The sequence below is a fragment of the Carcharodon carcharias genome, chromosome 1, assembly GCF_017639515.1.
Source record: "Carcharodon carcharias isolate sCarCar2 chromosome 1, sCarCar2.pri, whole genome shotgun sequence".
NCBI classification, from domain to species: domain Eukaryota; kingdom Metazoa; phylum Chordata; class Chondrichthyes; order Lamniformes; family Lamnidae; genus Carcharodon; species Carcharodon carcharias.
This window is the reverse complement of record NC_054467.1, coordinates 231787086-231801761: the sequence shown is the minus strand read 5'-3', so window position 1 is coordinate 231801761 and position 14676 is coordinate 231787086. Positions and strand designations below refer to the sequence as shown.

The 14676-nt window shown below is 40.7% G+C and overlaps 1 protein-coding gene across 2 annotated transcripts in view; it reads left to right on the top strand.

Annotated features, from left to right (window-relative positions):
- maea (macrophage erythroblast attacher, E3 ubiquitin ligase) overlaps positions 1–14676 on the top strand; it is a 164509-nt gene that overhangs the window by 91298 nt on the left and 58535 nt on the right. For both annotated transcript variants that reach the window (XM_041191877.1, XM_041191887.1), the window contains exon 4: positions 6808–6930. In XM_041191877.1, the coding sequence (XP_041047811.1) occupies positions 6808–6930 (123 nt within the window). The remainder of the gene's footprint in view (positions 1–6807; positions 6931–14676) is intronic.

The window sequence follows — 14676 nt, the reverse complement described above, 5'->3', positions numbered from 1 at the left end:
GCCCACATGTCCATCCTTGGCTTGTTGCATTGTTCCAGTGAAGCTCAACGCAAACTGGAGGAACAGCATCTCATCTTCCAACTAGGCACTTTACAGCCTTCCGGACTCAATATTGAGTTCAATAATTTTAGATCATGAACTCTCTCCTCCATCCCCACCCCCTTTCTGATTTCCCCCCCTCTTTTTTCCAATAACTTACAATGATTTTTCTTTTCCCACCTACTTCCATTATTTTTAAATGTATTTCCATCCATTGTTTTATCTCTACCTTTTAGCCTTTTTTGATTCCTTCACCCCACCCCACCCCCAGTAAGGCTATCTGTACCTTGCTTGTCCTGCTTTCTACCCTTAATTATCACATTCCTTAGATAATATCACCACCTTCAACACCTCTTTGTCCTTTTGTCTGTGACATCTTTTGGTTATCTCCACCTATCACTGGCCCTCTATCCAGCTCTACTTGTCCTACCCCTCCTTAACCCAGATTATATTTCACCTCTCTTCTATTTTTACTTAGTTCTGTTGAAGGATCATTCAGACTCGAAACATTAACTGTGCTCCTCTCCGCAGATGCTGCCAGACCTGCTGAGTTTTTCCAGGTATTTTTGTTTTTGTTTTGGATTTCCAGCATCTGCAGTTTTTTGCTTTGCTTTTATCTTAATAATTAAGTTTATTTTTGTTGTTCAAATCCCGTGAACTATCGTGGCTTTATTTTATTAGCAAATGTCTTGAATCTCGAACTTTGCCTCTTTAATCAAAATGTTCTTGGTCCCAAAATGGATCTTACCAAAAGCCCAACATCATAACAAATCTGAAACCAGACCTTTTTTTCAGTTGATAAAGGTGCAATGTGTGTATACATTCCTTCTGTCTGCAAAGGACAGGGCCCTGTATATTAACATATTTGGCTTTTAGCACACGCAAGTGAGGCTGGGTTATGTTCGTAAATTGGTTGTGATTAGATTGCAGCACATTATATTGCATTAGATATGATTCTGTGATTGGAGAATAATTGCTAAGCAACTCTTTATTTTATTCATTCATGGGATGTGGGCTTCACTGGCTGGGCCAGCATTTATTGCCCATCCCTACTTGTCCTTGAGAAGATAGTGGTGAGCTGCCTTCTTGAACCGCTGCGGTCCATGTGGTGTAGGTACATCCACAGTGCTGTTAGGAAAGGAGTTCCAAGTTTTTGACCCAGTGACAGAGAAGGAACGGCGATATATTTCCATGTCAGGGTGGTGAGTGACTTGGAGATAACTTCCAGTTGGTGGTGTTTTCATGTGACTGTTGCCCTTGTCCTCTAGATTTTAGTGGTCCTGGAATGCGCTGCTTAAGGCGGCTTGGTGAATTCCTGCAGTGCATCTTGTAGGTGGTACACTGCTGCTCCTGTGTGTCGATGTTGGAGGGAGTGAATGTTTGTGAATGTGATGCCAATCAAGTGGGCTGCTTTGTCTTGGATGGTGTCAAGCTTCTTGAGTGTTGTGGGAGCTGCACTCATTCAGGCAAGTGGAGAGTATTCCATCATACTCCTGACTTGTGCCTTGTAGATGGTGGACAGGCTTTGGGGAGTCAGGAGGTGAGTTACTCATTGCAGGATTCCTAGTCTCTGACCAGCTCTTGTAGCCACAGTATTTACATGGCTAGTCCAGTTCAGTTGCTGTTCAGTGGTAACCCCCAAGATGTTGATAGTGAGGGGTTCAGTGATGGTAATGCCTTTGAATGTCAAAGGGTGATGATTAGATTCTCTCATTGTTTGGCACTTGTGGCAAATAACATTCGCACCACATTTGTTAGCCCAAGCCTGGATATTGTCCAGGTGTTGCTGCATTTTGTCATGGACTGCTTCAGTATCCGATGGTGCTGAACATTGACAAGTCATCAGCTAACATCCCCACCCCTGACCTTATAATGGAAGTAAGGTCATTGATGAAGCAGCTATAGATGGTTGGGCCTAGGACACTACCCTGAGGAATTCCTGCAGTGATGCCCTGGAACTGAGATGACCGACCTCCAACAATCCCAATCATTTTCTTTTGTGCTAGGAATGACTCCAACCAGTGGAAAGTTTTCCCCAATTCCCATTGACTCCAGTTTTGCTACGGCTCCTTGATGCCTCACACGGTCAAATGCAGCCTTGATGTCAATGGCAGTCACTCTCTCCTCCTTGGGAGATCAGCTCTTTTGCCCATGTTTGAACCAAGGCTGTAATGAAGTCAGGAGCTGCGTGGTCTTGGCGGAACCCAAACTGAGCCTTTGTGCCACTTGAAAAGAGTGCAAAAGAGGCTTACGGGAAAGGTTCCAGGGATGAGACACTTCAGTTATGAGGAAAGATTGGAGAAGTTTGGACTGTTTTCCTTGGAGGGGAGAATGCTAAGAGGAGACTTGATAGAAGTTTTCAAAATCATGAGGGGTCTGGACAGAGTAGATAGGGAGAAACTGTTCCTGCTCGTAAATGTATCAAGAACCACAGGGCACTGTTTTAAAGTGCTTTCCAAATAAAGCAAATGTGAACTGAGAAAAACATTTTCACACAGCGAGTAGTTGGGGTTTGGAATCCACTGCCTGGAAGTGTGGAGTCAGGTTCAATTGAGGCATTCAAGAGGGCGTTGGATGATTGTTTCTATTTAAATAATGTGCAGGGTTATGGGGAAAAGGCAGGAGATTGGCATTAAGGTAAAATGCTCAGAGCTGGTGCAGACATGATGGGCTGAATGGCCTCCTCCTACACTCTAATGATTCTGTGATAGCACTGTAGGGACGCCTTCCATTACTTCACTGATGATTGATGTAGACTGATGGAGCGGTAATTGGCCAGGTTTCACTAGTTAGACCACACCTAGGATACTGTGAACAGTTTTAGTCCCCGTAACTAAGGAAAGATATACTGGCATTGGAGGCAGTCCAGAGACTGTTCTTTAGGTTGATCCCAGGTATGGAAGGAATTTCTTTTGAGGAGAAGTTGCGTCGGTTGGGTCTGTACTCATCGGAGTTTAGAAGAATGAGAGGCGACTTTATTGAAACATAAAAGATTCTTAGGGGGCTTGACAGGGTAGATGCTGAGAGGTTGTTTCCCCTTGTAGGAGAGTTTAGGACCAGAGAGCTTAATCTCAGATTAAGGGGTCGCCCATTTAAGACAGAGATGAGGAGGAATTTCTTCTCTCTGAGGGTAGTCAATCTGTGGAATTCTTTACTGCAGAGGGCTGTTGAGGTTGGGTAGCTAAGTATATTTGAGGCTGGGATACAGATTTTTAATCAGTAAGGGAATCAAGGGTTATGGGGAAAAGGCAGGAATATGGAGTTGAGAATTATTGGATCAGCCATGATCTCATCGCATAGCGGAACAGACTAGATGGGCCGAATAGCCTACTTCTGCTCCTATGTCTTATGGTCTTAAACAAAATGAGAGCCGTCTCACAAACTTTAAGCCCCGCTTAAGCCTTTAACTTTATTTTTACCTTTCAAATTTTGCAACTCCTTCATTTTCTGTCTTCATTTTCTCCTTATGTTTCGCCATGAGTTGTGTTGTAAGTAACATTTTGTTCCTCTCCCCTCCCCACCATTTGAAATTGAAAGTTCTTGTCTACCGATCAAGCTAAGAGCATCACTTTCCTACATTAGAACAGGGACTTCACTTCAAAGGTACTTCACTGGCTGTAAAGTGCTTCGGAACATCCCAAGGTTGTGAAAGGTGCTATGTACCTGCAAATTCCTAGGTTTTCCAACTAATTACCACCTGTCTGTGCACAAGTCACACCACCTTATGTAGGTATTATTGGCATTTTTAGATGGCAGAAGTATCATCATTCTTTTTTGTTAGTTTAAATGGCAGGAGGTACACTTTTCAGTGCCAGCAAATGAAACTTTCTAAATAAAATTGAATGCAGGTGGCATGACTAGTATTATTGCATCAATCTAACCAACTTTCAGTATTTTAAAAATGTTATTTTTTTTCATTAAATACATTATTATCAAATGCTATGTTAGACAAATAATTGATTTATTAAAAAATCATCATGGCAACAGATGTCGAATTGTGATGATGATGCAGATAAAACGATCATTATTCATGACATGGTTATGGACAATTATTAAAATAAAGCATAAAATAATAAATGGATTGCACAACCAAAGAAATAATTACAGCATGTTGCAGAATGCATTTTGTATTAAAGTCCATACATCATGTATTGTTAGGTTAAATTCATTACAAAACTAATAATTAGTATTAAATGATTGAAGATTTAAAGCAGGACATTGGGCCGTCTCACAGTCTATTACTATATTTTACTTGTGGACTTTTTTCTTTGATTCCATCGCGCGTTTAATTTTGTGTGATTGTGGCAAGAGATGGTGGCCATGCAAGGTGGGATTCAGAAGTTTCATAGCAAAGTCCAGGCAGCTTTTTCTGATGTTCAGCAAGGGAGCATGTATTCAGTTGGTGGACTGTGTCAAAGTAGCTTTGGTACATGTTACCTAGGATCAGTTTCTGAACACTTTCAAGCTTGTTCACATACTCTTTGGTAGCTTTTATTCTGGCTGCCTTAATTATCATACTGATCAATTATCAAATTATTTGCATAGTAATTGGTTTGATGGCTGTTGTGGGGAAGGTATTAGAATTGATCATTTAAGGAGGTTATAGCTAGGCACTTCGCAAAACTCAAGGTAATCTGGAAGAGTCAGCATGGTTTTGTGAAAGGGAAATCATGTTTAACCAATTTATTGGAGTTCTTTGAAGAAGTAACATTTGCCATGGATGAAGGGCAACATGTAGACGTACTGTACTTGGATTTGCAGAAGGTATTTGATAAGATGCCACACCAAGGGATATTGCAGAAAATAAAAGCTCATAGTGTAGAGGGTAGCACATTAGCATGGATAGAAGATTGATCCACTGGCTGGCAGAAAACAGAGTATGCATAAACAAGTCTCTTTAATGATTGGCAGGATGTGACAAAGCGTGGAATCCCACAAGGGCCTGTGCTGGGTCCTCAACTTTTCACAATTTATATCAATGACTTAGATGAAGGGGCAAATGCATGGTAGCTAAATTTGCATATGATGCAAAGATAGGTAGGAAAGTATGTTGTGAAGAGGGCATAAAGAGGTTGCAGGGAGTTTTAGATAGGTTGAGTGAGTGGGCTAAAATCTGGCAGATGGGGCATAATGTGGGAAAACATGAAGTTGTTCACTTTGGCAGGAAGAATAAAAAAGCAGAGTATTAATTAAACGGAGAACAACTGCAGAATTCCAAGGTGCAGAAGGATCTAGGTGTTTTAGTGCATTAGTCACAAAATGTTAAAATGCAGGTACAGCAAGTAATTAAGAAGGCTAATGGATGCTATCCTTTATGATGAGAGGAATTGAACATGAAGCAAGGACGTTATGCTTCTGTTATACAGGGCATTGGTGCGTCCACATCTTGAATAGTGTGTGCAGTTTGGATGTAAATGTGTTGGAAGTGGTTCAGAGTTTTTTATTCGTTCATGGGATGTGGGCGTCGCTGGCTAGGCCAACATTTATTGCCCATCCCTAATTGCCCTTGAGAAGGTGATGTAGCTACACCCACGGTGCTGTTGTGGAGGTATTTCCAGGATTTTGACTCAGCAACAGTGAAGGTATGGTGATATATTTCCAAGTCAGGATGGTGAGCGGCCTGGAGGGCAACTTCCAGGTTGTGATGTTCCCTTCTAAGCTGCACACTAGTTTACTAGAGTGATATTTGGAATGAGCGGGCTGTCTTCTGAGGTAAGGTTAAATAGACTGGGCTTGTTTCCACTGGAGTTTAGAAGAGTGAGGGGTGACTTGATTGAAGCATATAAGATCCTGAATGGCCTTAACAAGGTAGACATGGAAAGGATGTGGGTGAGTCCAGAACTAGAACTGTTTTAAAATTAGGGGTCTCCCTTTTAGGACAGAGATGAGGAGAATTTTTTTCTGAGGGTTGTGTGATTTTGGAACTCTCTGCCTCAGAAGGCAGTGGATTTGGGGTTATTGAATATTTTTGAGACTGAGGTAGGTAGATTCTTGTTAGGCAAGGGAATCAAAGGTCATCAGGGGTAGATGGGAATGTGGAATTCGAAACACAACAGATCAGTCATGATCTTATTGAATGGCGGAGCAGGCTCAAAAGGCCGAATAGCTTACTTCTGCTCCTATTTTGTATGTTCGTATTGAGTCACTTCCCTGAAATAGATGTGCTCATAGGTTGTTTTTGTATGTATATGAATGTAGAATATAATTTTAGAACTACAACTGATGACAAACCAGGTTTGTAATGCAAATCTAATCAAGTTTTCTGATTTGAGTCCGCTCTTTAATAACATTTGGGATGTGGATATGAAACACAAGGTACAACAAAGCAGCCAGCCATGTTAATATAGTCACAAAATTGTAATTCTGCACACTATGGTTTTGACTTTTTTTTAGTCATTACTATTAGTTTGCCTGGTCCTAGTTTGGTTAGTGGGGTTGAGCACCCAGTTGTATACTTTCTTCACTATATGCCTGTTCTTTTGGTTATGCACAAAGATTCTATATGGTCAGAAGTTTATAGTCTTTGATTACTATGCTTTGAGAGATGTGTGTTGAGTGCAATTAATTTTAAACTTGAAGCAACCCATCGTGAAATGCGTGTATAAGGACATTTCATATGTACTGATCTGTTTTCCCTATGCAACATTGATTAGACAGGATGAAACACATTTTAAGTCCATAACTGCTAAGATTATGTTGCAATATGCTACTGCATTTTTTTCTATCCAGGCATACTCTTCATAGTACTCTTCTGCTTTTCTCTTCTAGGACTTGGTGAATATTGACATGTTTCTTACTGCAAAGGAGGTAGAGGAGTCACTCGAAAGGCAAGAGACAGCTACTTGTCTGGCTTGGTGTCATGACAACAAATCAAGGCTGAGGAAGATGAAGGTGTGTTCTCAAAATGAATTGTAGCTGTTGATTATTAGTCAAGGTAGTTTTGAGTGGCTCTTGTTAATTGACCCATGTTAATTTACCATTCCCAAAGAGGAGGGATGGGGGCAAACATTTCAAGAAATTTCTCTGCAGTAAATGTGTGCGCTTTGTGGTCAGGCTGTAAATTAAAAAACAGAATCTCGATGGTAATAATGATGGTTGCATCTGGAGATCAGCTGAGAATTATTTGCCATAGCTGAAATTTTCAATTTGTAGTTTAAATCTTTACCTCAGGAAACGGAAATGTTACTTCCATTAACAACTGTAGGAAGAGCTTGAATATGTTAAGATACAGTTTGTACTTTAGGTAGCTGGGAAGCTTATGCTTTCAATAACAAACTTTTGAAAAAGCACTAATAAAACCAACTTCCTCATTTGTACCTCCATATAAAAGCATAAGTTCCTATTCCTAAAGAGGAGGGATGGCGGCAAACATTTCAAGAAATTTCTCTTCAGTAAACGTGTCCACATTGTGATCAGGCTCTAAATTAAAAAGCAGAATCTCAATGGTAATGATCTCTATTGTTATGATCTCGAGGAGACCATTTCTTTTATAAAAGAAATTCGAACTCCCAGTTATTAACTCAACTTGTGCCACGAGATTTCATGTTTTAAACAAAAGCTTTTACTGTAGAAGAGTTCAACAAAGCAAGTACTTAATTTAACCCTATGTAGTTTGCAAACACTTGGATTTTAAACCCAAAAACCTCAACAGGATATTCTCCGTTCTATTTTTATTTCCACTCAAGAGCTCCCCTATACTTCCCAGGATATTGAGAGTTCCTTCACTCCTCCTGGGATCAAACCAAATTGTGCCACAGCTCTCAGGAATTCACTTTATTTCTCTTTAGTGTTCCAGCTATTCTCCAAGGTATGAGACTTTCTAGGGTCATTCCGCTAAGATTCAGCCAGTTAACCCTCTAACACTCTTTAAGCACCTCCGTGAATGTGGACTCCCAGCTCCAGCATGGTCTTCACTACCTCCTTGCTCTGGCAGTGTTCTCTCTGTCCTTGTCTCAAAGCTGTTTCTGTGCACCTGTTGGAGGTTTTTTTCTTTCTGTCCGTGTGAAATCACACCGAGGAACCCAAACAAAAGAGTACCTCCCTACAATCTATCCCCATGGTAATGTGGTACACCTGGGATGTTCCAGATAGAGATTTCAACTAATACTTCAATTTCCATACTTGTCTTTTGAGTATATGGATGTACTTTTTAAAAGAGTTTAATGTTTCTGCATCTACCACTAACTTGGGCAGCGAATTCCAGGCACCCACTACCCTCTGTGTAAAAAAAAAAGTTCTTCCTCATGTCCCCCCTACACTTTCTGCCACTTATCTTGAATCTATGCCCTCTGGTTCTAGAATTCTCCATCAAGAGAAACAATTTTATCCTGTCCACTCTATCTATTCCCCTCATAATTTTGTACGCCTCAATCAAGTCACCTCTCAACCTTCTTTGTTCTAAGGAAAATAACCCCAGCCTATCCAATCTCTCCTCGTAGCTACGCCTTTCTAACCCTGGCAACGTACTTGTAAACCTCCTCTGCACTCTCTCCAGAGCTATTACGTCCTTCCCGGGTTCCGTTTCATTGGACACTGGCACAAATCCTGTGACAGGAAGGAGCTGTACTGATGGCATGGGTTCCACCTGAATGGAGATAGCACCCATGTCCAACTGGAAAGGGTAAACTGGGAGGTGGAAAAGGCTTTAAACCAGTAAGGGAGGGGAAGGATGGACAAGAAACGTAAGCAGTCTAGATGTAAACAAAAAAGGGAGACGAACACAGGAAAGAATTAAGTAAGGAAGGATATTGATGGCAAGGGATCAACAGAGCTTTAGAATGGGAGTGTAAAAAATTGGTTAGGCATAAAGAGAGAGGAAATTCTGTTAAAAATGAGTTTAAAATATCTATACAACAATGCCCACGGTATCCATAAAAACAGGGAAGCTGAAGGCAATCTGCATTGGGAGGGACCATTCATAGTAGGGATTACTGAGACATGACTACAGAAAAATCAGGACTGGGTATTAAATAATGCATGGTAGAATATGTTTAGAAATGAAGAATTGAAGAATATTAAGGTGGATAAGTCCCCTGGGCCAAATGGGATCTGCCCCCAGAGTACTGAGGGAGGCAAGGGAGGAGATTGCCGGGGCCTTGACAGAAATCTTTGCATCATCACTGGCTATGGGTTAGGTCCCAGAGGACTGGAGAATGACCAATGTTGTTCCATTGTTTAAGAAGGGTAGCAGGGATAATCCAGGAAATTACAGGCCGGTGAACCTTACCTCAATGGTAGGGAAATTATTGGAGAAGATTCTTCGTGACAGGATTTACTACCATTTGGAAGCAAATGGGTGTATTAGTGAGAGGCAGCATGGTTTTGTGAAGGGGAGGTCATGTATCACTAGCTTGATCGGGTTTTTTGAGGAAGTGACAAAGATGATCGACGATGCAAGGGCAGTGGATGTTATATACATGGATTTCAATAAGGCCTTTGACAAGGTCCCTCATGGCAGACTGGTATAGAAGGTAAAGTCGCACGGGATCAGAGGTGAGCTGGCAAGATGGAAACAGAATTGGCTTGGTCATAGAAGGTAGAGAGTAGCAGTGAAGGGTGCCTTTCTGAATGGAGAGCTGTGACTAGTGGAGTTCCGCAGGGATCAGTGCTGGGACCATTGCTGTTTGTAGTATACATAAATGATTTGGAGGAAAATGTAACTGGGCTAATTAGTAAGTTTGCACATGACACTAAGGTTGGTGGAGTTGCAGATAGTGAAGAGGATTGTCAGAGGATACAATGGGATATAGATCGGTTGGAGACTTGGGCGTAGAAATGACAGATGGAGTTTAATCCAGACAAATGCGAGGTAATGCATTTTGGAAGATCTAATACAGGCAGGAATTATACAGTAAATGGTAGAACTCTTAAGTGCATTGACAGGCAGAGAGATCTGGGTGTACAGGTCCACAGGTCACTAAAAGTGGCAACGCAGGTGGATAAGGTAGTTGGGAAGGCATATGGCATGCTTGCCTTCATTGGCAGGGGTATTGAGTATTAAAGCTGGGAAGTCATGCTGCAGCTATATGGAACCTTGGTTAGGCCACACTTGGATTATAGTGTGCAATTCTGGTCGCCACATTACCTGAAGGATATGGAGGCGTTGGAGAGGGTGCAGAGGAGGTTTACCAGGATGCTGCCTGGTCTGGAGGTTATTAAATATGATGAGAGGTTGGAGAAACTCGGATTGTTCTCACTAGAGCGACGGAGATTGAGGAGCGACTTGATAGAAGTTCACAAAATTGAGTGGCATGGATAGAGTAGATAGTGAGAAGCTTTTTCCCAGGGTGGAAGAGTCAATTACTAGGGCCCCAGATTTAAGGTGAGAGGAGGAAACTATAGAGGAGATGTGTGGGGCAAGTTTTTTACGCAGAGGATAGTGAGTGTCTGGAACTCGCTGCCAGAGGAGGTGGAAGCAGTTGGTGTTTAAGAGGCAGCTTGAGAAATACATGAATCGGATGGGAATAGAGGGATACGGACCCCAGAAGTGCAAAATGTTTTAGTTGACGGGCAATATCAGGGATAACATTGTGGCAGTACATAAATGGATCCAGCTATTGGCAAGACAAGAATAGAAGCTGTAGGCATAGAGATAAAAGGTAATGAAGAACCAGTCACAATAATAGATGCAGTCCACAGACCACCTTATAGTGATAGGGAGGTGGAGGAAGAAAAATGCAGACAATTTAGGGAATTGAGCAAAATTCATAGAATAATAATCATGGGGGATTTCAGCTATCCTGATATTAATTGGACAGAAGAGCTAGGTAAAGGGGAGAGGAACATAGGAACAGGAGTAGCCCATTCAGCCCATTGAACCTGCTTTGCAATTCAGTACGATTATGAATGATCATCCACGTCAGTGCCTTTTTCTCACACTATCTCCATATCTCTTTGTTACTGGCATTTAGAAATCTGTCAATCTCTACTATTTTGCTTTGGTATTTACCAGGAAAATAGAACAGGTGGACATGATATTGAATGATGTGATGAGGTGAGCAATGAGATATGTGCATTTAAAATAAAAAGAGAGAAGGAATGTATTGAACAAACTAAACAAACTCAGGCCAAAGCCCCTAGCCTGGATAGATTGCATTCATGTATTATAAAAGAATCTAGGGAAGACATAGCAGTGGCATTAATCCTTATATTTAATAAATCATTGGGAAAAGGTGTAGTGCCAGAACTCTATCGGATAGCTACTGTAATTCCTATAATCTAAAAGGGGGACTGGAAATGGGGCGGTGGTAGCATAGTGGTAGTACTCCAGAGACCCGGGTAATGCTTTTAGGACCCGGGTTCAAATCCCACCAGATGGTGAAATTTGAATCCAATAAAAATTTGGAATTAAAAGTCGAAAGATGACCATGAAACCATTGATGATTGTTGTGAAAACCTATCTGGTTCACTAATATCCTTTAAGGAAATCTGCTGTCCTTACCTAGCCTGGCCTACATGTGACTCCAGACCCACAGTAATGTGGTTGACCCTTAAATGCCCTCTGAACAAGGGATGGGCAGTGGCACCCACATCCCATGAACAATTTTTTTTTATAAGGTCCAGGAATTTATAGAACAGTCAGCTTAATATCAGTGGTATGAAAAATAATGGAACCCTTATTAGAAGAACATGTAGAAAACAGAAATATAATAATGAATAGTCAAAGGCAAAATTTAGCTTTACCAAACTTGTTTTACGTTTTGAGGAGGTTACAGAGAGAATAGACAATTGTAATGGAATAGCTGTAATTTGCCTAGATTTCAAAAGGCCTTTGACAAGGTACCTCAATTTGACTCATAATGAATAAGGTCAAAGAATGTGGAGTCAGGGGACAAGTGGCAGAATGGATTGCTAGCTGGCTTTCAGACAGAAAGTGGGAATAAAGAGTAGTTATTCAGGATGGCATGAGATGGGAAGTGGTGTTCCACAAGTATCAGTGCTGGGACCTCTGCTGTTCACAATTTATATTAACAACTTGGATTTTGGATCAAAATTACAATTTCTAAATTTGCAGATGGCACCAAATTAGTAGGGGGGTGTTGGTGGGTGTGGGAAGTGTGTGAGTGATAGTACTGAGGTGGACTGCAGCAAGTTACCGGAGAAAGTTCATAAATTTGCAGAATGGGCAAATAATTGGCAAATGAAGTTCAACACAGAGTTAGTACATTTTGTTGGGAAGAATAGGGAGGTCAGATTACTTGCAAGTGGAAGTCTAGGTGGGGCAGGGGAACAAAGAGAATACAAATGCATCAGTCACTAAAAGTTGTGCCACAGTTAGCAGGACCATAAAGCAAACCAAGCATTAGTCTTTATTTCTAGTGGGATAAAATTGAAAAGTAGGGCAGTTATGCTAAATCTGTATCGAAGCTTGATTAGAGTACTGCATGCAATTCTAATTGCCTTATAATGAAAAAGGATATAGAGGCACTAGGGAGGGCGCAGAGCAGATTTTACAAGGGTGATACTAGGAATGTGTGTGTATACTTATCTGGTAAGAATGGACAAAGTGAGTCTCTTCTCTCTCGAAAAAAGAAGGCTGCGGGGTGACCAAATGGAGATCTTTAAAATTATAAAAGGTTTTGACAGAGTGGATACAGCGAGAATGTTTCCTCTTTGGGAGAGAGTATTACTGGAGGTAATTGATATAAGATAATCACCAAGGAATCCAATAGGGAATTCAAAACAAAACTTCTTTATCTAAAGAGTGGTCAGAATGTGGAACTCGCTACCACAGGGAGTGGTTGAAACAACTGGTGTAGATGGATTTAACGGGAATCTACAAGCATTTGAGGGTGAAGAGAATAGATAGTTACAATGGTAGATTTAGATGAGAAAAAATAGGAGGAAGCTCGAGTGATGAATAAATACCAGCATGGACTGATTGGGCTGAATGGCCTTTAATGTAATGTATATCCCATATAATCCTATGACATAATTTGTCCCCTCAGTTCTGGGTCATACCCAAGTTCTTTTCACTTCTGGTCAGTCCAACTCCGGCGAACTAGACTTCGGCTACTCGGCGGCATGAGTTTTAAATTCAGATATAACTGGAAAGATGTGTACAATAAAATCCCTCTGGAGTTGGTATTGAGATTACTTCACTTTTTTTGTATAGGTCAATGCCCTGGAATAGTTATAGTGGTCTTAATTTCAAAGTTTGCAAATGGAAGAAGGCTTTGACGTAGTAAATTCTGGAAAGGATAATGCCAACTTAGAGGACATAGGAAAATGGCAGGCACATGGCTGATGAAATTTAATGAAGAAAAGTGTGAACTGATGCTATTTGGAAGTAATAAGGAGGGGGAAAATTTACCAGAATGGTAATAGGGATGAGAGACTCCAGTTATATGGAAAAACGAGAGAAGCTGGGATTGCTCCTCCTTTGAGCAGAGAAGTTAAGGGCAGATTTAATTGAGGTCTTTAAAATTGCAGGACCTGATTGCGCACATGCAGAGCACTAATTGCATTGGTAAATGGCTTGTTTAACCAAAGAACACAGATTTAAGATAATTAGCATAAACCTAAGAAGGAAATGAGTTTATGTTGCACATTGTGATCTGGAGTACACTGTATGAAAAGGGAATTGGGTATAAAGTGTATTTGAAAAGGAGAAATTTGCAGGGCTGTGGGAAAAATCAGGGGGTGTGGGAGTAATTGGATACTTATTTCAAAGAGCTAGCAGAGACATGATGAGTCAAATGGCTGCCTCCTTCTGTGCTGAATGATTCTATGATGACACAATTTGTTCCTAGTGGCAGATTAATACAATGCTGGGTTGCCATTATCCATTGTTCCACTTTTGACTGCACACAGGTATTTCACTTTGAAGGGAAGTGAACTGTAGCTTGAGTTTTATTCAAGTAGGAAGAGATCTTGGGTTTCAGTTTGGTAGAGAAATATTCTTCCCATCTAAAATACAGGACCAATACACCACTCTATCATCCCTGGGTTAGTAACGGAATTCAAACAACAACGAACATTCTCAGAAGATAGAAATGAGCCACACTCTGAATTGGCTGGGATTAGTGAGAAAGTGTTTGTCACCTTCGACCCATCCACTTGCATCTAGCTTTGGACTCAAATTGGTCCAACCTACAGGTTCAGCTGTTGATCTGATATTGGATGTGGCTCTGTGACCAGCACTTAAATGTTATTTTCTGGCACACGTTTCAGTTGCTTTTTTAATTTTAAAAAGTGACTGTGTTTCAAAAGTGAGTTTTGCTTTGAAGCTGTGCAAAGTGCTATAATAATGTGTTGGTATTTTATTTTGCAATTTTTTTTCTTGAGTGGCAAAGCAAGACCTTTCCCTACCACCAAATAGGAAATAGATTTACAGCTCCCTATGACCATGTATGGAAAGTTGTGTCCAAGCATATTGAGGAGTCAATTAAATTATCATCGTTCAAAGGTGGAACTTTTTTAAATCAACATAAATGTCCTCCCAGATGGTAGGTTTCTGTAGCAACCAAAATTTCACTATATTTAGTGTCATGAATACAAATGGATTGTTTAAAAAGTAATGTTATCATAATCATGGTGAGCAGTTAGAATAACTGACATTTAAATAAAAAAAACCCATGGAGCAATAACGCACATTTCAAACAGGGCCATTGTTTTCATATCATTGTTGAAACAATG